The sequence below is a fragment of the Nyctibius grandis genome, chromosome 5 (assembly GCF_013368605.1).
Source record: "Nyctibius grandis isolate bNycGra1 chromosome 5, bNycGra1.pri, whole genome shotgun sequence".
NCBI lineage: Eukaryota > Metazoa > Chordata > Aves > Nyctibiiformes > Nyctibiidae > Nyctibius > Nyctibius grandis.
The window spans coordinates 68,544,006-68,569,041 of record NC_090662.1 but is presented as its reverse complement, the minus strand read 5'-3'; the positions used below and the strand labels follow the sequence as shown (position 1 = coordinate 68,569,041).

General features: G+C 41.0%; 1 protein-coding gene across 1 annotated transcript in view; it reads right to left on the bottom strand.

Moving 5' to 3' along the window:
• DGKI (diacylglycerol kinase iota) overlaps positions 1 to 25,036 on the bottom strand; it is a 234,120-nt gene that overhangs the window by 94,027 nt on the left and 115,057 nt on the right. The window contains exons 9-21 of the mRNA XM_068400899.1: positions 23,606 to 23,701; positions 23,232 to 23,306; positions 21,910 to 22,005; positions 20,023 to 20,105; positions 18,469 to 18,529; positions 12,883 to 12,996; positions 12,168 to 12,305; positions 10,944 to 11,022; positions 6,894 to 6,949; positions 6,288 to 6,350; positions 5,994 to 6,067; positions 4,370 to 4,481; positions 1,668 to 1,867 (exon numbers count right to left, since the gene is read on the bottom strand). Of these exons, the coding sequence (XP_068257000.1) occupies positions 1,668 to 1,867; positions 4,370 to 4,481; positions 5,994 to 6,067; positions 6,288 to 6,350; positions 6,894 to 6,949; positions 10,944 to 11,022; positions 12,168 to 12,305; positions 12,883 to 12,996; positions 18,469 to 18,529; positions 20,023 to 20,105; positions 21,910 to 22,005; positions 23,232 to 23,306; positions 23,606 to 23,701 (1,247 nt within the window). The remainder of the gene's footprint in view (positions 1 to 1,667; positions 1,868 to 4,369; positions 4,482 to 5,993; positions 6,068 to 6,287; positions 6,351 to 6,893; positions 6,950 to 10,943; positions 11,023 to 12,167; positions 12,306 to 12,882; positions 12,997 to 18,468; positions 18,530 to 20,022; positions 20,106 to 21,909; positions 22,006 to 23,231; positions 23,307 to 23,605; positions 23,702 to 25,036) is intronic.

Sequence of the window (25,036 nt, the reverse complement as noted above, 5' to 3'; positions counted from 1 at the left end):
CCACAGTACACTGAAATTAAGCTAAGCCACAAACAAGATCCTCTTGACAACTGGCATATATTATGAATCTCTATTTCCCTACCACAGTTTAAATTCAGATCTCAAAATCCAAGCCTAACCATGCTAATTATCAGATTGAAATACCAGGAATTTTCATTTTACATTTGCATTAGCCTCCTTCAGTGTAGAAAAGATGCCCCAGGATTGCTCTCTGCTTGATTCTAGCTTTCGCAAATGATTGAGTTGTGGTTGGATGAAATCAGTCATCGCTGCCTACAGGCATGAGTTTGCTATTCTTCACTGCTCAAGAGAGATGAGTATACGTTATGTATTATCCAGGCAAATAGGAATTGCACATTACAGATATGGGCTTCTACTGAAGCTTAAAGCATTACTCTCAGTAAGAGAAGAAAGTGCTAAACTGAACAGGAAGATGTTGAAAGTAACCAGGGAGGCTTTGGTTACATGAACAGATTGACACCCAGCAGATGACAAGAAGCTCTAAAGGGCTGGAGTCAAAGTTTAAAGTGAAGCAATATCTTCCACTAGATGATACAGTTGAAAGACACAGACAACTTTTAAGACATCTGAAGAGAAAAGGTGTGCCTGAGACCTTGTCTGTTTTTTCCAGTTAGATGAGTTAGTCTAATGAAAGATATCTCTTCATAAACCTTGCCTCGCCATTACAGCTGCAACAGCAAATCCCACACACACAGACCTTCCCAGAAAAATGAAATCCTCAGTGAATGGCCGTTTGAATGAAATGTGGATCCTTGATAACTTTAGGCCTTTAGCTCAGTACCTTTGTAGAAGGGACAGACTGTTTTGCTTCACTTTAAGAATACTTGATGAAAAACATCAAAGGCACTTACTATGTCACTCATTTTAGCAGCAATGAAGGCCTTCTGTAGGAGAAGTGCAATAATCGGCTCTATAAAATAATCTAATCTATTTTCTTAGATGGGCATTTTCACAGGTCAAAATTTGATTTTTTTTTTTGGTGTTAAAATATCCCTGCAGTGTTTACAAATAAGGTTTAATTATGAAAAGGAACGTTAGTCCTGTCTTTTCTTCTTTGCACGTTCCTGGTTTCTAGTTATCTTAGCTTTTCTCTGTTCGTCTTTAGACTACTCATTTCTCATTTGGGTTTTTATACTGGAGCAGGATTCCCTACAAAGGGCAAACAGTCCTTTCTGGACCTCCAGGTCCTTCTGCATAAACAGTCCCAGGCAGCATGCTCCCACAACAGAGATTACAAGATGTCCTAATTATGGCAATTTGTTACAGGACCTCCAATGGAGCTTAAAAAGCTGATCAATAAAGTTGAGAAAATGCATCAAAAGAACTTCAAAGGCAAATGGCATACATATGCGGAACTGTCAGAAGCCAAGAGGTACACTGCTGAGCCTGCACAAACCTCTCTAAATAACTGAAAGATACACCACCTTTCTAAAAGAAAGACAGAGGGTAACCCAGAAGATAAAAGAACAAAGGAAAATTGGGTAAGTATTTACAATGCGGTTGAAAGGGAGTTCAGAAGGTGGGAAATTTTTTTTACTTTGTTTTTTTGTAAATGCACTGCAAGTCCAGTACATGCAAAATCCATGACTGAATATGCTGCCCCAAACAGGCCTCCTGCCATTAGGACATGCACATATCCAACTCACTCATTCAGCAAAGGCATGGAGGTTCTCCTCTTGCTCTTCTGCACCATGTTGGCTTGGTTCCTTAAGGAGATTCGGATGAGTGAGGGAGCCAATCGACATGGTTCGCCATCCACTTGCATGGGAATAGACTTGTATGTTAAAAGTGTCACCTCACGGCACTGATGCAACCTCTCTCCATGACCACCCACTTGGAGAGCAGCCTGGGGGGGTGGAAAAAAAACACAAACCAACATCACAAGGAAAAAAAAACCAAAAGCAAACAGGAAAGACAAAGAAATGACAGAACAGGTAGCTGAGGCAGTTAAATCCAAAATGCAGTTTTGCTGACAGCATCCATTACACAGCGTTCCATGTGTAAGGCATTCTAACAAGTCACAAGGAATGTATTTTCACTCTAAAATCACAAAGTAGGACTTAAAATTTCACAAGGAAAAGTGGTGGGCAACAAGCAGATATCTAACCATACACATTGCATGTCTCATCACCTTGGTATATGTCAAGCATATTACACAGACATACGAAAACGTATACATACACACGTGCATGCACAAATGGATACCTGTGTTTATTCTTAAAGTTTTCAATTTGTTTTGGTTGGTTTATTTTTACACAAACAGTAATGCTACTAATTATTTGCTCTTTAAAACAACCACCCTAATTGAGTACATCTGAGAGACAGAAAAATGATTTCCCCTTCCTGAACAGAATACAGTCCTTAATGTGAATTAGATAAATCTAAAATCCTTATTATGAAAGTTTACACAGCAACTCAACCTTGAGACTAGACAGTCTGAAAAGAGCAAGCAGAAGGACCTTCTTAAAAACAATTAAATACCATGTTCAATAATTCATTTTAAAGAAATGAAACAAGGAGGCAATGAGCAGTTCCTTCAAGTTCTAAGCAGACATGTTTGGGCAGAAACGTATTTTTTTTTTAATTTGTAGCATGACTATTAACTCTCCTCTATCAGCTGCAGAAAAAAAATCCTATATTAATGTACTCCTAACAGAAAGCAGCCTAAACACAAGCCAAGACCTTAATCCTGCTGTGTGCGCTTAATATTATGGATCAACTGATAATATGGTCAATAATATTCATAACACTTCTTATAAAGTACTTTTCTTCCTTGGTCTCACAGACCTTCCTGGGTATGACCAAGCACATCTGGGAGACATATAGAGCAAGTTAGGATTATATCAACACAGTCTAGGGTTACAATGGTTCCTCAGCATCACAACCAATGTAGACTTGTAGACCCTCAGTTCTAAACTAGGCTTCCTCTAAAGAGAAACAGCAGCTCGAAGGGCCCTACTACTTAAATTCAGTCCAACTGAAATTGTTGGTAGCTTTGAGATCACTACTGTGAGTGGCTAGAGACACATTAATGACAAACCCCAAAAATACTCCAACTGAAAATTGCCAGTTGGTACATGCTAAATGGACTTTTGACAGCATTTTCAGAAACATACCCTAAAATCTTCAGGGAGGAAGTAACACATGTTCATTCCACAAGACCTACAAGGCTAACAAAGAAAATTCTGCTTACTCCTAGGTTATTTCCCTAATCCACTAGGATCCATTAAAAAAAAAAAAAAAAGAGACAAAAAAGAATGCTGACCCAGACTTCTAAAGAAATGATTGCTGATCAAGGCAAGCTTTTACTTTTGCTTACTTTGAAGATTAGATTTGTCTGAATTTCTCTTTGAGGAAACAAACACCGTTATCATGGCTATTCACTGAATGTGATATGCACAGAGGGCAGGTCACACAACAAATAAATGTGTGTGAGTTCACTGAAAACAGACTTATTCATGTTAGCTTTAACCTAGTCCACACAAGACATAGCAGCAACAAAGGCTGCTAAAGAGTATGGACTTAAGCATGGCCCTGACACGTGCCTTCTGTTGGTCACACTAAATTCAAGCTGCAGTGCCTTAGGGTAGATTAACACTAGCACAGGGATAACTACCTGACTGCATTTAATATTCCTCTAAAGAGACTATCACTGTGTTTAACCACTGTGATAGCAGGACACTAGGGTATTTACAGTGAGATTGCTTTTATAGTAACTCAGCTTTGGTTCACTTTAAGGACAGCATTGACAGAAAGTGCACTGCCAAATTAAAATTGTTGGTTGAATTTTCTTTCTCTAGCAGAACAAAAAGAGAGATAACATTTGTGCCAGAAATATTACTAAGTCTTCCACAGCTATTACTAATTTTTCACAACATTTTTAGTGGGCATATGGAAACTGTATGGGTATATAATTTTATATAATATTTCATATTTGTTTCCAGTACTCAGTTTTACAAAAAAATGTGAACTTTTATGCCATAGATTGGAATATACAAAAGCTAAAAAGAAACAGCAGTAATTATTTGACCATAAAACATTCCCGTGGTAAAAACATGCATGCATGCTGGTTTTACTGTAATAATCTTGCCATTTAGCTTGGAAGCACTGCACGTGCAAATTAGTCATATTGTGCAAAGAATAAGTTTTTATTATTAAATAACACTTCTTTTACTAGAAAACTATAATTTGTTCCCCTCATTTAAAACCTAATAGCAGAGCATGCTTTGGTCTTAGCTGACTGAATATGTGGAATCATGGTGGTTCTTCAGGAATGAGGACAACTTTGCATTCTGTAGCACTGCCCTCAGAATTCACCAAGTCTGGTAGCACATGCAATATAACTCACCAGTGAGGCCATGGTGAACCCAATGACTTCAATGTAGCCATCATCATGGCGCTGAGGCTCAAAGTCTCTGTGATCTCCAGGGTTTCCCCAGGGCATTGTGCCAGCACAATACCTACAGAAAGAGGTTTGGAAAGCAAGCTTTGAGAAAGCAGTTTGCCCTGATGGGTCCCATCTAGTAGCCTGACTATAAGCCTGTTCTGCTGTCCTCCAGAAGTATCCAGATACTCATTCCAGGATTCAGTTCAGGGGCAATTAAAAGTTATGCTGGCAAGGACTGGACAAAAGGGAAAATCCGTCTCTGGTTTCCAAGCTGGTACACTATCCATAAATATACCCATCATAAACTTTAGCAGGTTCCTTTGTGAGAGGAAAATGGGGAAACACCAGGAAATAAATAATAGAGCAGCAGCACTTTGTTCTCCCCACTTGCTTTGCTTTCTGAAGATGAGCTGTTGAGCCAGAAAGCTGCTTAGCCCCTTTGCTAGGCAGGCATGGGGCTGCAGCGGCAACTCCAGCCTTGGAGCTACATTTCCTCTCTCCCTGCTGGCTCAGAAGCTCTAACAGCATAAGGAATGCAAAACATTTCATAGCTTCAGGAGGCAGGGAGAAATAAGAAGCAGGAACAGATGCGGCTGTGGCATCTATCTTTCCTACCATTAAAGAATGGATGTAAAAGTGATCCAAGAGTGATAGAAGGGGGAACTTTGGAGAGGTGACATCAAGTAGAAGCCTGCAGTGAGAGCAGTGCAGGACTCAAAAGATCAAGTGCTTGGGACTGCATGTGGAGCAAAGTGGCAGGTTGTCTAAAGCAGTGGTCTCCAAAGTGGGGTGCAGGCACCCCAGGGAGCATGCAAGAAAAATCCACAACTGACAAGACAATTAGGGTGTGTGAAGAAAATATTGTTTGTACTTTTAATAAATAAATAAAAAAAAAATGTTAAAATAGTGTTAGTTTCATCTTTATCATATCCTTTCTTAATTTCTATTTTTGTGTATGCTTTAAAATGTAGGTAATATATTATTACAGTAGTATATGTACATAATTTATAAATAAATATACATATATAGGAGTGCTGCTCAAAAAATTTTTCACTGATAGGGATGCACAATCAAAAAACTCTCGAGACTACTGCTCTAGAGAGCAGGAGATAGACAACCTTTAAGAATACAGCTATATTTCTATCTGGGACACCTTCTAATGTTATAAAACAGCACTTTCAAAAGTTTGGTGTTCCTTTACCAGAAAAATATTGATCCTTCCTCCCCCTGCTTTCCTCGTCTCTCTTTTTTCACACTGCTTCTAATTAAGCAAAAGACCAGGCATCTGTGTCTTTTCTATCTTGTTTGCAGGTTAGGGGCACAACTTCTGAAAGCATGTTTTTTAATCATTTCAACTGTCTCTGTACCAGGATATTCAACTTTTTAAAGGATGGTTTGGCTACACCCTGAACTCTGATCCCATTCCACATTGCTAATTAACAGTACTATAAGCATCCAGCTCTCAAGAAGGCAGCACAGTGGCAATACTCTTCCTGCACACACATCCACCCAGTCTAGGACAACTTGTAGGTATCTGTTGGTTTTTTTTTTCTTTTATAACTCCAAGCATCTGTCTTGAGCTTACCTGGGTATGTTTAAAAACACTATACACTGGAACTTCAGCTCCTGGATCTTTGGAGTCAGGTCTGTACCATCACACTACAAAGCCAAAGTGACAGAGCACAGAGAAATTGCTGAATGGAGCCACAGACAAGAGAAGTGTTGCTGCTTTGTAACAACTTTCCCAAGACTTTCCTTGGAATGTGTTGCAAATGTCATGCTCAAAACTGAAAAGTAACAGAGCCATTAAACTCTCACCTCGCTTTCTCTCCATTCCCCCCTCTTCCCACAATACTATGACACGATTTCTTATACTTACCACAACTTTAACATGCTTGGATAAATCTCTTGAGCTTCTTTGCAGAAAGTCTGTAAAGGCTGCCTGCAACAGAAATAAGTGCAGGAATTGTCATCAGTGCTTCCTCTCTTCTCTTTCCTCTTTTCTCATCCTACCACAGAGCTAATTAGCAAAATGCCATCCTTTCATCAAACCTGTTTTTGTGCTTTCAGGAGATATGTTTGCTTGGTTTTTTGATTTTGTTTTTTTTTCTTTTAAATCATGATACTTCTCCTTTTGAGAGGTAAACCAAAGAAGGTCCTTGGGCACCCAAGGATTTAAATGCAAATTCTTGCTCACATATTTGTTTCCATGTTTAAGGCTTATGAGCCAGAAGCAGGGGGAGCAAGACATGACCAAAGGAGTAGGATTTTTCTCTTCTGCTAAGCACTGTAAAACAAGAGTGCTTCAGGCACTCTCCAACAGACACGTGTGGCATTGCCAGAAACAGTACATGTGCACTTTAAATTGCAACAGGCAAAATGAACTGGCATGAGATCCTGATGTGAGAAAGCGAGGGAGAAGGTGTTTCAGAAAACATTAAAACAACTAAGTTAGCATCATTCTGTAAGATGAATCACAACTCACCCCTGCATAAAACATTTTATTCCTAAATCGGCTGTTGAATTTCTCTGGATTTGCTTCTGTGAAAGGATAAAAAGGAAAAATATGAACACCCTAATAAAACAAGTAGACTTCACATTCCCTGCTGTCACTATAGTGCTCTTAACACACATCGCTCAGTGAAAATATTAACATAAATATAGTTTTCCTGTGTGATAGCCCCCCATCTGTACCATTATCTGCTATCTGATTTCAAACACTGATATTGAATTATTCCCCTTCCCTTTAGAGTGAAAATAGATGGAAACATTAGCAAAGAGGTAACAAGAATACAATCAGTTAATTTAGCACCTCTCAGACTATTCATCTTATGAACCCTCAGTACCATTTGTGAGACTTCTGTTTCTACCGATGCAGAATAGACCTCTAAGAATTATTAGAAATCCGTGAAACACTAACCCATGCTTTGAAGGAGGAGTAAAACATTATTAAATTACAACATGAAACAGACACTTAAATTCTGATGTGCTACAAAGAGGTACTGAGGAATAGACATCTCTACCCAAATATTCCTGCAGAAAAAAAAAATAAGTGGTTACTCTAAAACCTATTTAGAGAGCTGTTTCATTTTGATTTGACTGTAAGGGATGGAGAATTTTGATAGTCCAGTAGTAAAGCACTTCTAATTGTTAAGTATTCTCACTGTTAAAATAGATGGTTTTTTTTTTCCTACCTTGAACTTTTCAGACTTCAGTTGCCAACTGCTAAATCTTATTATACTTCTCTGTCAGATTAAAGAGCCCTCAACTATCAGATATCTTCTCCTTGAGTAAATACTTATAGGCAGTGATTAAATCACATCTTAACCTTCTTTCTGATAAGCTAAATGGAGCTCCTTTAATCTCCCAGTATAAGGCATGCTTCCCAGAATACAGGTCATCCTCATGCCTCTCTGGGAACTGCTTTCCTAGCCTGTGGCATCCAGAGATTTCAGAAGCAGCCCTTCTGACACCGTGTTCAGTGGTAGTACCAACCATCTATCCTTGCTCAGTAATTCTCTAGTGAAAACATCCAAATATCAAGACAGTCCTTCTGGCTAAAGCATCAGGCTGGTGTGAACACTTCCAAATTACTTCTTCTCAAATGACCACTTGAAACAATGCTTCTAGTTCTCTTTGAAGTCACTACATCTCACAGTATAAGGCTCCATTTTGTAAGAATGAGCTACTTACTCTACGTTCCTTCTTTGATTGTTTGCCCAGCTACTGTTATCATCCATTTGTTGTGTTGCAGGTGAGCCTGGAATGCAGTCAGGGCCACCTCTTCTTAAAACAATTAATTTAACTGCAGAAGTAAATCTCATCTCACTTATGGAACTCACAGCTCTTTACAGAAAGTCTCAACATCCCATGCTAAGAAGCAGGAGGCTCCTGAAGGCTCAGTGCCCGTGCTGCACGTTCTCTGATGTGGTTAGCCCCAATGGCTCCGGTCAGTAGCCACCAGGGCACTGCCTCTTACACGGATCTTACAACAAATACTGACCAGAATCAAAGCACCCATTTGGAACTGACTAATCAGAAAAGGAGCCTTTCTGGGGTCAGGGACCTTCAACATACTGAACTGCTCCCATCTGTGACATAGCAGATAAGCATGGGCAGGGAGGGAGGACTGCAATGTAAAACAGAGCCTAAAGTTGATTAGAGTGCAATTTCGACTGTAGAAGTAAATCACTGACTGCATATCCTAGGCTCACTCCATCCTCACCCTGCTCAAGCCATCAAGGGAGTAGGAAAAGGAAAGTGTTATTGTGTGTGTGTGTGTGTGTGCACACATGCATGCGTGGGTGGGGGGGAGGTGACCTGTAAATGAACAGTCCTGGAGAGCTGAGGGAGCAAACAGCATGTCATCAGGGATAAGGTAAATTTCATCACACTTGATCCACCAAAGCATAAGGATAATAAGCGAGGAAACTGTGACTCTGGAAAGAGTCACTACCCAGCACGTTTCCTGAAGAAACAGAGCTAAATACGTTAGGCTTGGAGCCAGCCCTTGGGGCTCAATCTGATTAGTCACAAGAAAAGTGTAGAAGTTGCCACGGAAAAGGCCACATTCATGTACAGGTTCTTCTGAGACATTGAAATCACTGCTTATTCTAAATATACCAGTTGACCAATCTCTATTGCATAAAATGCCCTGATAGGCTGAGAGTTCAAATCAATCTAATTTATTTTGGTTTGGCAGGGAGGGGTGGGGAGGAGGGGAGAGTGGGGGCTGGGGGGGGGGGGCATGGTGTTTGGTTCTTTTAATACTATATGTGATTACAATAGCTCCCCATAAGCAACTGCATACAACCACTTATCTTAATGGACCAAGTGGAACAGCCCTGAAAGTGCTTTAAGTTTTGCTAAAGTTTTACTAAGAGTTTCTCTGGATTGTCATCAGTCGTAAATGAGATGAGAATCTGTTTTGCACTACTAAATTCCACATGAAACACAATAAAACCCACACACCGGCAACCCCTCCAATGCTACAAGCTTTTCTCTTCTAAAACACATAGGACTCATTTGTATATTTTAGCATTTGAGAGGGTAAGGGAAAACACCAGCAGTAATGACTTGTTAAGAGCAGACACTTGTGCTGTGAAAAGCTCTCCTAGCCATACATACCCACTCACAGACACACAGCTTGCTCTGCCAAGTATTATTTCACCCGTGTAAATTTTTAAAACACTGGCATCTCTGGAATAACATCCATTCTCTATAGAGCTCCATTTCTTCGTTACTAAGTAATGCCTCCATTAAGTGAGCAAGTAGCCATGCATTTCATCTATACAGTATATTCAGTCACATTAGCAATGCATAGTGATATGCATTCATAAAAAAATGCATACAGCTGTAATAATTTCATTCCTGTGCCCTTTCATGGCCCCTCATTATTATTCCTAAAGCTTGTAGCAGTCTTAAACATTATTAAATATGCATTAGCTCATTCCATCATGAATCCTGCTCTTTATTTAGCATGGCATTAAAGTGCTGTCTTTTCATCTTCAAATGACACTCTGATAGTATGAAAGTGAAGATACAGGAGGCTGTCATTCAGAAAAAATACCTGCATATGAAGCTGAAATGACTAAAAGCTGAACAATTAAAATTGAACAAGGTTTGTTCATACAAGCATGCTTGCCTAAGCCATATAAATAGAGCAGTTCACATCAGTCCAAACCCCACCTGTTAAGCCACATTTGGATCTGTATGGGGTAGTATAACCGCCATCGGCAAGGGGACAAACAAGATGCTGCAACAGCTCAAATTCCTGACAGTTTTGTGGATTTCATTAAAACCTTTCACTTACATAAAGACACCCTGGGTCTGTACCAAGGCCAACGAAATTATGCTATACTCATCCATAGGTAACAGCTGTTCAGTTTAAGAACACAATTATCCTCCTGTTTCCCTGCTACTTCTACAGCCTCGCAGCTTTTCTCCTCCCTCCGCCTCCACACTGGAGGGAAAACTGGCACCTGACTTATATCTGGTTTTCTTTCTGCTCTTATTCTGACACTTCCACATCAGCATAAACTTCCTTTATATCTGTACTTGGTTTCTCCTTTAGAAGATCAAAAACTTTGAAGCGCTTCCCTTTTAGCCTTTTTCCTCCAGTGAATGCCATTTTTCCTTGTACTTTTTTCATTTTTAAATTGTGAAGTCCCTTGGAAACTCATGATACAATCACTTCCTTCCTACTTGTTGTGACTGTATCTTGGGGTTTTATGTTCCAGCTTTCCTTCTGAATGATAAGAATAGGATGTTAAATCCAACTCTGTTTGTAATTGAGACACTGGAACAAGTTGCCCAGAGAAGTTGTGGCTGCCCCCTTCCTGGCAGTGTTTAAGGCCAGGTTGGATGAGGCTTTGAGCAACCTGGTCTAGTGGAAAGGTGTCCCTGCCTGTGGCAGGGGGGTTGGAACTAGATGATCTTTAAGGTCCCTTCCAACCCAAACCATTCTATGATTCTATGATAATTCATAAAAGAACGGCCCATTCCCAATGCTAAGGAAATAAAAAGTTCCTATTACCTCTAGATTCATGGAACTCCAGTGTGACATGTGCATCAAATCCAAGGCTGAAGTAATTATTGAAGACACTGAGTGGAAGCTGTAATTGGATAATAAAAAGACGTGTCAAAATAACATGAATGAAACACTCCATGACACACCAGGAATTAACTACTATAAATCTGGCATCTCATGAAAACCTAAGACGACAAAAGTGGAACCTATTAGGGAAATGTATGCAGAAGGTTGCTCTGAAGGTTTGTAATAGCTTGTGGAAGATGATCAGATACAAAAGCCTAAAGAACACAAATACATTTACAGTGCTTTATGATCATTTATGTATCTTTGTAAACATATCAAAGGGTTTCTTATGTTGTCATAATGCTGCTCCACTTAACATGTCAATACAAAGGTTTTACTAATTGCTGGCACTTCAAGCTCAGCATGGCGAATAAAACTCAAGCTGTGTTCTCCCTGTTTCATGTATAACCAGGAGCAATACAAGTCCCAGACAAGAAGCCCTAATTCTAATGAGGATGCATAAAACAGGGAAGCACATATCTGGCCTCTTCATCATTACACACGCCCAGCAGGGAGAACAGTAGCATCCAATAGATAAGCTGGAAATTATAACTGAGAAGAGGAAAATGGTTCACAATAATTTTTGTTATTATTGTAACACTTTCAACATCTCCAGTCCAAATGACATATTACTATAAAGGTAATGCCCTCACAAAGATTTTCCCGTTCTTCAACTATCACCACCATATGGATACCGACATGTAAAGAAGTTAAATACAAAAATACACTACTCCTTGCTGTAAAGTAGGAAACAGTTGGTATCCATTAGTAAAACCCAAAGGAATAAAATTCTACATCCTGTTTTTAGATTTAAATCTCTAATTTAGGAATGGGTGGTGGTCTCAAGATTGCTTCTCCTGCCACCCCAGGTTAACTAGAGGAAAAAAACAATGACCTTTCAGATAAGAAGCCAGGGATTTTTCCCAGGACTTAGTTCTTGAGATAAATGCTCAATGTCTGAGACTTACAAACAACAAATAAATGGCTGGTATGTATTATGTTTCGCACACTTCTGGAAGCATTGACACAGGAAAAGAGCAAAAGGAAGAGATGCAACTAGAGAATTAAAAAGTTTTAAAGCTTCCCTCCTCATGCATCTTATGGTGTAACCCAAAGACGGTCTTAAACATCCTATAGTCTCCCTAGGAAAAAGAAGGGTCTAACCTTATGTGCCCCATCCTCCAGCTCATCCTGTGGCAAATCAGGGTTGCGCTCAACCTGGAGATTCCAGCGGTCCAACTGGACAATGGTCCCATCTTCTACATGGCACAGGATCTTGGACACTGGCTCATCTGTGTAGCCCTGACAGCAGAGGGAGTGTCACTAGAGTATCAGCCATAGATAGCGAAAGCAAAGTAAGTCAGTCACCAATTACCTGGCAGACTTCCCTCTTTTCATAAAGGCCACATCAAATGTTCCTAAGAACACCTCAAAATATCACTAAATTTTGATATATCAAGCACTTTTTAACAAGCTATTGCTGACGTACACAAGTCTTGGACAGGCAAAGTAAGACAATAAGGAAAGGAACTCAAAGTGTATTTGCCTCGCCTGGAGTAACTCCAGTGGTTTAAGTCAAGGATAAATAAAGAGAAATAAAGTTTAAACTATGCTTAAATTAGAAGCCTGCATATCCTCCTCATTACTTGGCCCGAAATACCAGACAGATACATCTATGTACACTTTTATTACAACAACTACATCATTAGTAATTCAAGATGCCAGACTGGAAATTAAACCAAACCTTTGTGCCTAACTGCAGCAGACCTTGGACACAGCCCTGCCTGCTATTTTAGCCAAAATGAAGTTTCACCCTACTATACAACTCAGACCAGCAAGTTGAGAGCCAGTACATCAGGGTACCCCAGTCAGTGCTTACCCCACCCCAGTTGAGGGTACGGGCAAGGTCATTCCCAGTGCCAAGTGGAAGGACAGCCACAGGCGGTGGGGGGCTGAGTTGCAGCTCATCGAGGATGGAGAGGATCCAGCCCACCTATAAAACGGCAAACACAGAGAAGTGTTAGTCAGGAAGATTAAAAGGGATAGAAAAAAGGAAAAAGACATATTTTGATCATATCCGCTTTACAGAGGAGATCAAGTAAAACAAAAGGGAGAAGGAAAAATGAGGATATCTGAAATTTAACTCTACAACTGCCCCATGTGAGATTTCACCCTTTGGAAAACAGGTAGGGCAGTTTTCATGAAGTTCCTGTGCAAGCAGAAGCAGTGGGATGTAAACACTGGCTATCTTTAACAGTACATAGAGTTACTGAGAAAAGAGAATATGTACTTGCTGTTCTTTAAGCAGGAAATGAAAACACACAGAATTACACCTGGCTAAGGCTGCTTAATTATCACTTTGAAAAATACTCTATGTAAAAATGAGTGAAGAATAATATGGATGATTCGAGATAGATAAATTTTTGAAGTGCCCTTATGCTAAAAGAAACCTAACCTTTGACAACTGTCATGAAAGAAGATGTGAGAGAGACATCAAAACAGCATGGTATCTCAGAGCGTGTCCTGGAACTGGAACAGAGGGTCCAGATCAAGTCAAGCATGGACTTGCCTACAGGTCTCCCATTCCCCAGACACAAGACCTTAGTGCTGAATTATTTCAGTCAGTGCAAAGCATAAAATAAGTATATTCTAGTCATACACACATGTGTATATATATATAAACAGAAGACTAAAAGACTAGAATAAAAGACAAGCCCTAATGCTCAGGGTTGAAGACTTCAGGCTGGAACAATGAATCTGGCTCTTTTGTATTGAAAACTATTGGTTTAGAGAGTTGTTTCTCTCTCCTGTCCCTGTTCTGGATTACAAAAAACTTTAAAACAGAAATCTAGCCAGAAGGAAGAAATTACTGTAAAATATTTTGTTTTCATTAAATGGTAATTTCCAAGGGGGTAAAGAACAGTTGCTGAAAATACTCTGAAACTTTTTATGACTGAAATTCTTGCTACAAGAAAACAGGACTATTTCTTAAATTATTTCTCACCTTTACAAAAAAAAAAATATTAAAATCTGTGAAAGAACCTGTGCTGCATTTTAAAACAAAGAATTAAGAAAAAAATTAACATAAGATAAAATTTGATCTGTTTTTTTCCTTGACACCAATGTTCAAAGATGCAGTCTCTACTGGAAATGTGAGCTTTTAAATAAAACATAAAACTGAAATCCTGACTGCAGCTCCCATTACTATTTCAAATAGATTCTTACCCCAAACTGGGATGAAACTGGAGCCTCATGAAAGGTACCCAGCCTAATATGGACATTGGGAACCACGGCTGGAATTTGAAGGACTGGAGAAAGGGTGGCCTGATAGATGTAGCAAGCACCACCCTACTTGGTATTCTAGGGTATGTCTTTTGCCAAGTCTCTTGAAGAAAATTAATTAAGCATAAATAGCATTTATCAGACAGCTATTTATCATAATCAATGTATTATGATTGTGTATGCACAAGTATTAAAGCATTCATTCAGGATGAGAATCCACATTAGAACTCATGAACTTGGATGTCACCAAAGGTACCTCGGTCTATCATAGGCATCATGGTAGGACTAAGTACAGTCCTTAAGAGAATTTCAGAGATAAGTAATCCTCTACCTTTCAAAAGTCTATCCTTCAGTATTGATAACAGGAGACAGAGTAAAGAGTCCTCATAACTTCACTGGGGCCGGGACTTCTTAAAGAGTCTTTTATCATTAGCCTTTTGTCATTGCCACTGACTTAATCCATACATCTGTGCCTCAGCCTCCCACCGGTGTAGGTAGCATTACAATACCTACCACTTTTGTAAATGCTTTTAACTGACAAACAGAAGCTTCAAATTACTAATTTATAAGTACAACATTGCTATTTAACTTGAGGTCATTTCTAAACCTTGCACATTAGTTTTACAATCAAGGATGACAAAGACTATCATTTCCCTGTAAACAGAAAGCTCCTGACTGCTTTGAAAGCAAAGCTTTCCACTTATGCCCTGGAAAGGAAAAGCAAGCAGTGATGATGGAAAAGTTACAATAAGTTCTGATTCACCTCAATAATGCAAGGTAACATCTGGTCTCATTGAATATTCACTGAGTCCATTTGAGCCAGATTTTTCATTTCTAGATGTAATGGCTTTGGGAATAACTAGATATTAATTTGCTTCAAACTGAGCAGCAGCAAAGGTTATTGTGGAGTGCTGCTCATACTAATGAGAAGGTGCTGCCACCTGTCGCTTGCACCGCTCAGCAAAGGGAAAACAAAAGATGGTCAGACTCAAATGTAGTTGCATTCATTTCTATTTTAATATTTTCAGGATGAAGATTTTTCTCCCCTGTTAAAATATTGGCTTCCTCAGATGGAAGCTGCAAAGACGTTCAGAAACAGATTGAAACTCTTTTTTTGCAGCTTCGTCTCCTGCTAAAGCAACGCCTTGCAGGTTTATCAAGGAACGTTCACAATTCAGTAGCATCTTACAGTCCCAGGTATCAGCAAGACAATAGTCAAATCACATATTTTCTTCACTCTTGCAGAGGAAGCACTGCCCTGCAAGCTGGTGTTTTAAAAGAGCCCACTGAAGCTGGACAGAAAGTTTAAGCAGAGATGGGTTGAGAGTTGGTTCAGCTCACTACAACAACAACCAAAAAAAAAAAAAAGCAAAAAAAAGCCTCCCCGTGCCCTAAATATCTACATATATCTATCCTGGCCAGCCATTGCACCTTCACAGAATCACAGAATGTTAGGGATTGGAAGGGACCTCGAAAGATCATCTAGTCCAATCCCCCTGCCGGAGCAGGATTGCCTAGACCATATCACACAGAAACGCGTCCAGGCGGGTTTTGAATGTCTCCAGAGAAGAGGACTCCACAACCTCTCTGGGCAGCCTGTTCCAGTGTTTGGTTACCCTCACCGTAAAGAAGTTTTTCCTCATATTTATGTGGAACCTCCTGTGTTCCAGCTTGCACCCATTGCCCCTTGTCCTGTCAAGGGATGTCACTGAGAAGAGCCTGGCTCCATCCTCATGACACTTGCCCTTTACATATTTATAAACATTAATGAGGTCACCCCTCAGTCTCCTCTTCTCTAAGCTAAAGAGACCCAGCTCCCTCAGCCTCTCCTCATAAGGGAGATGTTCCACTCCCTTAATCATCTTCGTGGCTCTGCGCTGGACTCTCTCTAGCAGTTCCCTGTCCTTCTTGAACTGAGGGGCCCAGAACTGGACACAATATTCCAGATGCGGCCTCACCAGGGCAGAGTAGAGGGGGAGAAGAACCTCTCTCGACCTGCTGACCACACCCCTTCTAATACACCCCAGGATGCCATTGGCCTTCTTGGCCACAAGGGCACACTGCTGGCTCATGGTCATCCTGCTGTCCACTAGGACCCCCAGGTCCCTTTCCCCTACGCTGGTCTCCAACAGCTCTGCCCCCAACTTGTACTGGTACATGGGGTTGTTCTTGCCCAGATGCAGGACTCTACACTTGCCCTTGTTATATTTCATTAAATTTCTCCCCGCCCAACTCTCCAGCCTGTCCAGGTCTCTCTGAATGGCTGCGCAGCCTTCCGGCACATCAGCCACTCCTCCCAGTTTTGTGTCATCAGCGAACTTGCTGACAGTGCACTCTATTCCCTCATCCAAGTCATTAACTGGTCCCAGTACCGACCCTTGAGGGACTCCACTAGATACAGGCCTCCAACTGGACTCTGTCCCATTGACCACCACTCTCTGGCTTCTTTCCTTCAGCCAGTTTACAATCCACCTCACTACCCGATCATCTAGACCACACTTCCCCAGTTTAGCTGCGAGGATGCTGTGGGAGACCGTGTCAAACACTTTACTGAAATCGAGATAGACCACATCCACAGCTTTACCATCATCTATCCACCGGGTTATGTCCTCATAAAAGGCTATCAAGTTGGTTGAGCAAGACTTCCTGTTGGTGAAGCCATGCTGAGTGCCCCTAATGATCCCCCTATCCTTGATGTGCCTAGAGACAGCACCAAGAACAAGTTGTTCCATCACCTTTCCAGGGATGGAGGTGAGGCTGACCGGTCTATAGTTACCCGGGTCCTCCTTCTTGCCCTTTTTGAAGACTGGAGTGACATTCGCTTTTCTCCAGTCCTCAGGCACCTCTCCTGTTGCCCACGACTTAGTAAAGATGATGGAGAGTGGCCTAGCAATGACTTCCGCCAGCTCCCTCAGCACCCGCGGGTGCATCCCATCAGGGCCCATGGATTTATGGACGTCCAGATTGCTTAATTGGTCCCTGACCCAGCCCTCATCTACCAAGACAGATTCCTCCTCTATCCTGACTTCTTCTGGGGCCTCAGGGGTCCAGGGCTCCTCAGGACAGCCTCCAGCAGTATAGACAGAGGCAAAGAAGGCATTCAGTAACTCCGCCTTCTTTTTATCCTCTGTCTCCAGGGCCCCCACCTCATTCATCAGTGGGCCTACATTGCCTCTAGTGTTGGCTTTACCTGCAATGTATTTGAAGAAGCCCTTTCTGTTGTCCTTGACCTCTCTTGCAAGGTTTAATTCCAAGGAGGCCTTAGCTTTCCTAGTTGCCTCCCTACATCCTCTGACAACACACTTATATTCCTCCCAAGTGTCCAGCCCCTCCTTCCATGATCTGTACACCCTCTTCTTCCACTTGAGTTTGCCCAGCAGTTCCCTGTTTAACCTTGCAACCAGTAATGCATTTTCTTTACCTTACTTATGGTTACAACTATTATCAAGTGCATGTTTGGGGAACTGATCTTCACAGAGATTAAAGGTCAGTTTTTCAACCGTATTTAAGCACTCAGTGGCACAAGCTGAGATTTACAATATTGCTAAGTACTGGAGAGACTAATAGGGTTGTAATGCCTCCATTACCACTGGTGGCCTCCAGGCCCTGAACCACAGAGCCTGTCTCTAACTGAAGGTGCCTAAATGCTTTAAAGATCTGACCCTTTTTGTTCATCCAAGAACACACAGAAATTCAGTAGCAAAGAAAAATACAGACCCTGGATCTGCCAAATCCCAGGCTAGTAGTATGACCAATGCAATTCCCTTCCTCGCAGATGCTTTGTTAAGAAAGCGGGGAAACTCACTTTCTTTAGGCACAGAGGAGGCCCTATTTGACCACACTCAGACATCATGGACATGATAGCAGGAAGGAGCAGAAATTAAGATATAATGGCCCTCAGACACTGACTTAACCTAGTAGACCCTCAGATCTGTGTAAATAGTGAGAGGAGGTCAGCAAAGCTAGTCTTTATTTTTTTAAGCTCTACCAAATCTTTATGGATAAAGCAGATAGGACCCTGGACATTAGGATCCGGCCACGCAGAAAATTTTAAAAAAGTAGATTTCACAAGCGTAAGGTACGTTAACTGGCTCTGCAGGCATTGCAAGGTGGGAAACCCACAACTGCAAGGAACTTAATCTCTTGCAGATGACCACGGGGCTGCCAGGCGCCAGCTACCTACCGTCCCGTCCCCGCCGCAGGCCAGGATCCGCAGGTTTGGCACTTTTCTGTACAGCTCCAGCCTGGCCAGGGGAGGGAAAGGGAAAAAAAGGGGGGGGGGGGGGGCGGGGAAAAAAAGAAGTCAGAAAAATTATGCAGGCACTTTTTATGCATTTTGTCGAGTGACTGTTTAACCGCTGCTTATTGCATTTTCAAATATTCGTTACTAAGGGCGTGAGTGGAGGCAGAAAAATAATTTTAAAAATATCTCAGTGTCACTGAAAGCCTCGTCAGTGAGGAGGCATCAGCCCTGGCAGCCGCAGGCAGCATCGACCCCAGGCCAACCTGAGCCATGTGGCTCACTTCACATCTTCACACACACACACACACACACAACTACTAGGATGTGAAATGGGGCCTTCCTCCACGGTTAGGCAGCACCTCCTGAGAAGTATTTGATCAGTTTCACATGTTCCCATGCTAAATCTGAAAGGCCATATTCTCATGTTCCCTGGAGATGACAAAAATCTTCCATTTTTCTCTTATCCTAAAGCAAACACATATAAACATTAAGGGGTAAGCACAATTTAATGTTCCTCAGGAACTGCTGAGCTACCATTTCTGAGGCATGCAAAACATGACAGCTCCTTCAGCTGGTAACTATTTCTTTAACACCACAGAAGGCAATATATCTAACAGAGCTCTTTCTCTGGATATCTGATCTAAGATGCCAACAGGGGAGCCAAAAAAAAGCACCCATTAAATACTTGTTCCTTTAGTTGCATGAAAGAGAGGCATAATGAAATAACCCCCAATAAAGGGGGTATATTCACACGTAGAGAGCTGAGTGACCGGAGGATGTAATCCTCCTTTCACTCCATTACACAGCTCTGAAAACTGTATGTATACTTTAAAGTTTCTATACATCATGAGGGGGAGCAGCAGTGGAGGTGTTTCAGCAGGAAAAAAGGCTTGGGTGCTCTAGAAATTTGAATAACAAATACTTGGACCATTTTTATAATGGTAAATATTTGATTTTACATTATTACTATATTTTTGTGCTGCCTAACTTGTGAAAATAGAGCTGAAGAGATGGTTGACTAAAGCAAGTATCCCTATCTCAAATACCATAGAAGGGTGGTCTCTTAACTCCTAACAGTGAGAATCATCCCTTTAAAGACAGATCCTCCATCCCCTGGAAGCGGCTCACAACTATTGCTCAGAGAATCTGAGTTAGTTATTCAGTAAGCAGAGGTACTTGCATGCTGCTGTCATGTATGGAAATCTGGAGGCAGCCTCACCCCTTTGCAATGCTCAGCCATCAGGGAATGGTCAGGCACTGTGGGATCTGCAGTAGGTCTGTCTTGGAGCCATCTGGAACCGGCTGCCTGACATGGGGGCAGCTCCTGATCTCTTCACACAGAAGGCACCACTGCAGCCCACCCCCTCACCACTACCAAAACCTGGACACGTAAAACCAATACGCAGTCTACCAATCTATCCAAGCTAGACCTTTGACTGCTTTCCTGATAAGAAAAGAATTGTGATCTGCAGCACTGCAGGCTCGAGAACTTACGCATCTCTTGGCCCTTCCTGAGAGAGGTCGAAGACCTGGCGTGGATTCAAATACCACATAAACATTTGGAGAACCTTGGTGCCCTGGGAAAAGAGAAAAATCAAAGGAAGGGAAATTATTAATAGCTTTATGATTATTAGAAATAATAGTGTTCAACGTTCACTATGTTTGGACTGCTTTTCTTTCTTCTGTGCTTTACAAAGCAAACATAAACCAAGAAAAAGACAAAGTAAAAAGTGTCATAACAGATGACTGCTCTATAGAATAGTGACCCACCAATGTCAGTAGGGTGCATATGTATAGTTATAGACTAAATTTAACAATACAGATCATTAATGGTTCATAAGAACAGGCATTCAGGGTCAGACCAAAGGTTCAGCTCCCACAGCAACCTGTTCTCTTACCTGTCACCATCTGCAACAAGAAATCCCTGTTATCCCACACTGCCCTCAGCCATCCATGACAGCAAGAAGTTGAACAAGTTTGTGGGCAAAGTCACCATCACATTGAACAGTGTCCTGCACAACATCCAAGCAATGATGCTGGTTTGACCTCCACTATCACCACCATGAACACTCAAAACTGTAGCCCTCTACCATCTAAGGAAGCAGGAGCCACGAACTCTGGGCTACAGCTGCCCCAACACTCCCTCACTCAGTGCAATGTGGCCAGCCCATCACCTAAAGATATAACTCCTGCCTTCACAAATTCTTGGGTTTATATTCCAGACACTCGCTTCCCTTCCTTCATGTTCTGCCCAGACACAAAGTGGCACAATCTCTTACTAGCAGAAGAGGCCTAAGAACCCCATGGGGCCAGCTTGTACTTAAAAGTAATTCAAGAATACATTTCAGACACAGCCTAGGGGGTGCAAGTCAGGAACTTTCGATAGCTCCCCCTTCTGAGGGATGGCTCTTCTGTCTGACACCTTCCCCTAAGTGGAGAACCAAGTGTAGTTGTCAAAGTGCCTAGCAAAAGGTATAAGAACAGAGAAAATAAATGTGATGTTTGCTGTAGGTATTCTCCCAGCCTCAGCTATTTGCAGTTCATAGAACTCTTGAGACAGAGGGGGATCCAGGACTTTAGTAACCTTCAGGGTTTCCTCTTCCAAATCTCTCTTTCAGCCCATGTAAATTTTTAGCATCCACAACAACCTATGGCAAGGAGTTTTGCAGCTGAACTACACACTGTGAGAAGGACCAACTTTTTTCTTTGTTTTGAATCAGAGTACTAGCAGTTTCATTTTATATCCTCCCTAATTCTTCTAACAGAAGAGAAAGTGAGCAGCAGCTATGCTATTCTCCATGCACTATAGGCCTCATATCTTACATCAATCTTTTCTTCTCAACTGGAAGGCCTTGTTTATCAAAAGGCACTCAGATTATTTGATATCCAAAAAGTGACAGAACTAATTTGCAAAACTCACTTAGAAAAGTTTTTATTCCAAGAACCCTAAGAAAGAAGTCTGCTGCATGATCATGTTAGTCACTGAAACTTGGTTCTCTATGGTACATTACAAGACCAGTAATGATTTTTTAAAATGCCATAGAAAATTAAATCACTTTTTGGATAAAGGTCCAAGACTTCATTGGCAATCCAGATTTTCTGTGGAAAGATAAAGTCTTCTGAAAACCTCCAAACTACCATTTTAGATTCCTTTCAAGAATCTGAAGATAGGAATACAACTGCTCAAATACTTAAGTATCAATTCCACCCATCCAATTCCATTGAAGTGGAAAGGACATTCAACAGCAAGGACCTCTTCTAAGGATGGCAATTCAGTTGCTTAGAGTTCCTCCTATCTGACTCACCAAAAACTATTCTCATTTGCAGAAACACTGTTGTTAAGCTAAAATGTTGAGACCTGGATCCAGATTATTATCTTACCTGATTCCCTCCACTTTTTGGATTGACAAAAACCAGCAGCGGCTTCATGAGTGGAGAGGAGATAGGCTTTATCACAAATGGCCGACCTTTGTTATCCTGAGAAACAGAAGCAAGAAACAGCTTTAGTACAAGCTATGTATGTTTCCCTGGCATAACAGGTGCAGGAGACCCAACCTAGCTCTGACAAAACTACCTCAGATACTGGAAACAGTACAGCCATGTTAATGGGGTGCTCAGCTGGGACTAATTTATCCATCTAAGACAATTGAGTAAGAACATGAGGGGGAAAAAAATCACTTCAGGCCAGCACAAAGTTATTTTAAAATCTTACTCAATGTTATTTCCCAAAAAAAGTTATTCAAACAGCACTAATAATGTGTCAGACAAAGTGCTACTTCTAATATGAACAATTTTCCAATGGAAAACAGAATGAGATAGACTACTTATTTCATGAATTCCATCTAACAGACAAGTTGTATCTGCATTTAGTTGCAGATGATCTGCTCCTGAATTCTTGGCCTTGCCGGCCCTCCCACCCTTGAACAAATGTCACAGGTCAAACATGACATGGCAATGAGGAAGCTATTTGCCTCTCTACTCCCTACCCCTGCAGGACACCAGAGAGCCCACAACTGAGGACATACTCCTGGGCTGTGGGAGACACAGATGCAAGTTTCTGGTCTGCAGTTCTCCCACCACCCAAATAAGGACCTTAACCAAAGACTTCTGGCTATGTAGAGGTGAGTTTCCCTTCGCCTCTCCCCATGAGGCTGTTGTTCATCTATATAACTAAATTACTAAGCAGGGTCTGGAAACAACATCTTCTATAAGCTCCATGGTAAATCAAACCATCAGATCACTCATCTGTTTTCTCTCTCTCTGTTGCCCAATGTCAATTTTCACACAAACAGAATATTTCTAGTATTAGATCTCCTGAGGGAGACACCCTCAAAATGGACCAGACCTTTGCATCAGTGCACTCACCATGGATTTCACAACCTCAGTTTCACACCCCTGCCCTGCCTAGTGGAAACCAAGGGTCTGAGCTGAGTGGCTTACATCCCAAGGGAACGCTGTTTCATTAGGCTGCTGGTCCTTCTGGAATCTGGCATGATGTTTCTTGAAAAAAATCAACTCAGCAAATAAAACTTCTCATACAAGTTTTATCAAAACTGATCTCTTCTCACAACATATTCAATAGCATGGAATTTTCCAGTGGAAAAAAAAGTATTAAACACCGAAGTAAAAAAATTAAAATTTAAAGTCTGCATTTAGACATTTAAACAAAAGGAGCCTGATTTCCAAAGTACTTGAATACCTACTTCATTGCCTCTTTTGCTGGCTTTTCTTTTAAAAGACGTTCTCTTCTTTCGCCGTGTTGAAGTCTTTAATGAGTTCTACATCAAAAGAAAAAAGAATACATGAAAAGCAAAACAAAATTTAGAAGACAGACCCAGACAGAGCCCCTTTACGAAGCTCTTCCATGCATGTCCACTTGGAGAATGATAAGAGTATCTGGCACATGCTCGAGATTTAAATTACATGCGCTGCATGCTTTACACTTCCACACCACCGTTTATGGAGAAAGCCACACACGGAGACCAGACTGGTGCTTTGGAACTGGAAACTTTCCCACGCTGTGAGGGGGAAAAAGATCAGATGCTCCCATAGACTCACATAACACCACATGTTGTACCTGCCAACCCTCCCAATAGGGGTAGGAGAAGCCCATTTCCCCTTCGGGGCTCCAGTCTCCTGCCCAATCAGGCTCGTCTCCTGGTATGGAGACCACCTGCATAAAGATGTAATAAAAAACATGATAAATGAGATATTTTTCATGTTTTTTTTTTTTTAGGAAAGAAAACAACAAGTTTTATCTCTGGCAACCATTATGACTCAACATAACGCAGGCCACCATGGTGTATGATGCTGGCACTGTGGAGTCAGTTCCAGCCTATCAAGAAATTTGTGTAATTATCTGCTAAGGAACAAACTTAATTGTTAAGATTTAAGGATTTGGGCGAGGCGAGTGTTTGTGTGGTTTTTGCTTGCTTTGGTTTTAAATAACAATATCACTTAAGTACATGGAAAAGAAAACCAAAACAAAACATAAAACTGCTTGTATTTTTGCAGAACCTATTAAAACAGAACTTGCAACAAAGCTATTCTCCAGGCTGGCAATAGCCTGCTCAGTGATACTGAAACAAAAGGTATTCTGGTGTCATAAGAACAGTCCAAAAAGGGGAAATTTATTTTATTTTTTAATTATTTTAATACAGTAACAGAAGTCATACCTGCAAGAAACCCTAACCCTTTCCATATGATTGAAATTTTGTATTATAGGAAATACTGTAAATATTTTCTCAGTATTTATCAAGAAGTAAAGTAACACAGGGAATTAGAAGAAAGTTTATGGATTTTTTTTTCTGGCTTCAAGAAGGGAAGCAAGAGTCACTCAGCTCATCCAAAAGTTCATTTCTGTCCTGACTTTATACAAAAGTGTACCACTAATGAAAAAAGTCAATGACCAGAGATCATCAAATCTGTAAGCAGTGATGTCTGTCCTTAATCTTGCTTGCTAACAACATTAACAAGAATAGCTACTAGATTCTGTTTAATACCTAATAACGACTGCCCGAATTTCAAGACTTCAGTATGACACACCAGATACAGAAGTTAATGTTTCCACATCTCTGAGAAGTTAAGAAAAACTAACAGCTATGTAACTCAAATACTTAAAGACACCATCCTTTTTTCTCCCAGACCAAGAGAAGCCTGCTGCAGAGTGCAAGGTCCCAAGCTTTTTATCACCTCTTAACATTCCTTGTGGACCACAATATAGTCATGACTTGTTGCTTCCTGAAAATACTGAAGACAAGACAGCTCTGCAGAGCAATTACACAACATTTGCCCTTTTAGACCATATTTTCAGAGACCATCTGAAGAAGTGTTCGTACTCTTCCCTACTGTCCTGGTTTGGACTAAAACAGAACCAATTTTCCTTTCAGTGATTTTTACTTTCAGCTAAGTCTCTTCTAAGTAACTGCACTTTCTGAAACTAACTGCATGTTTTGCAGACAGTGTCTGCTTCTAGGACTGATAACGCTCGAAGTTTATAGTTATCACT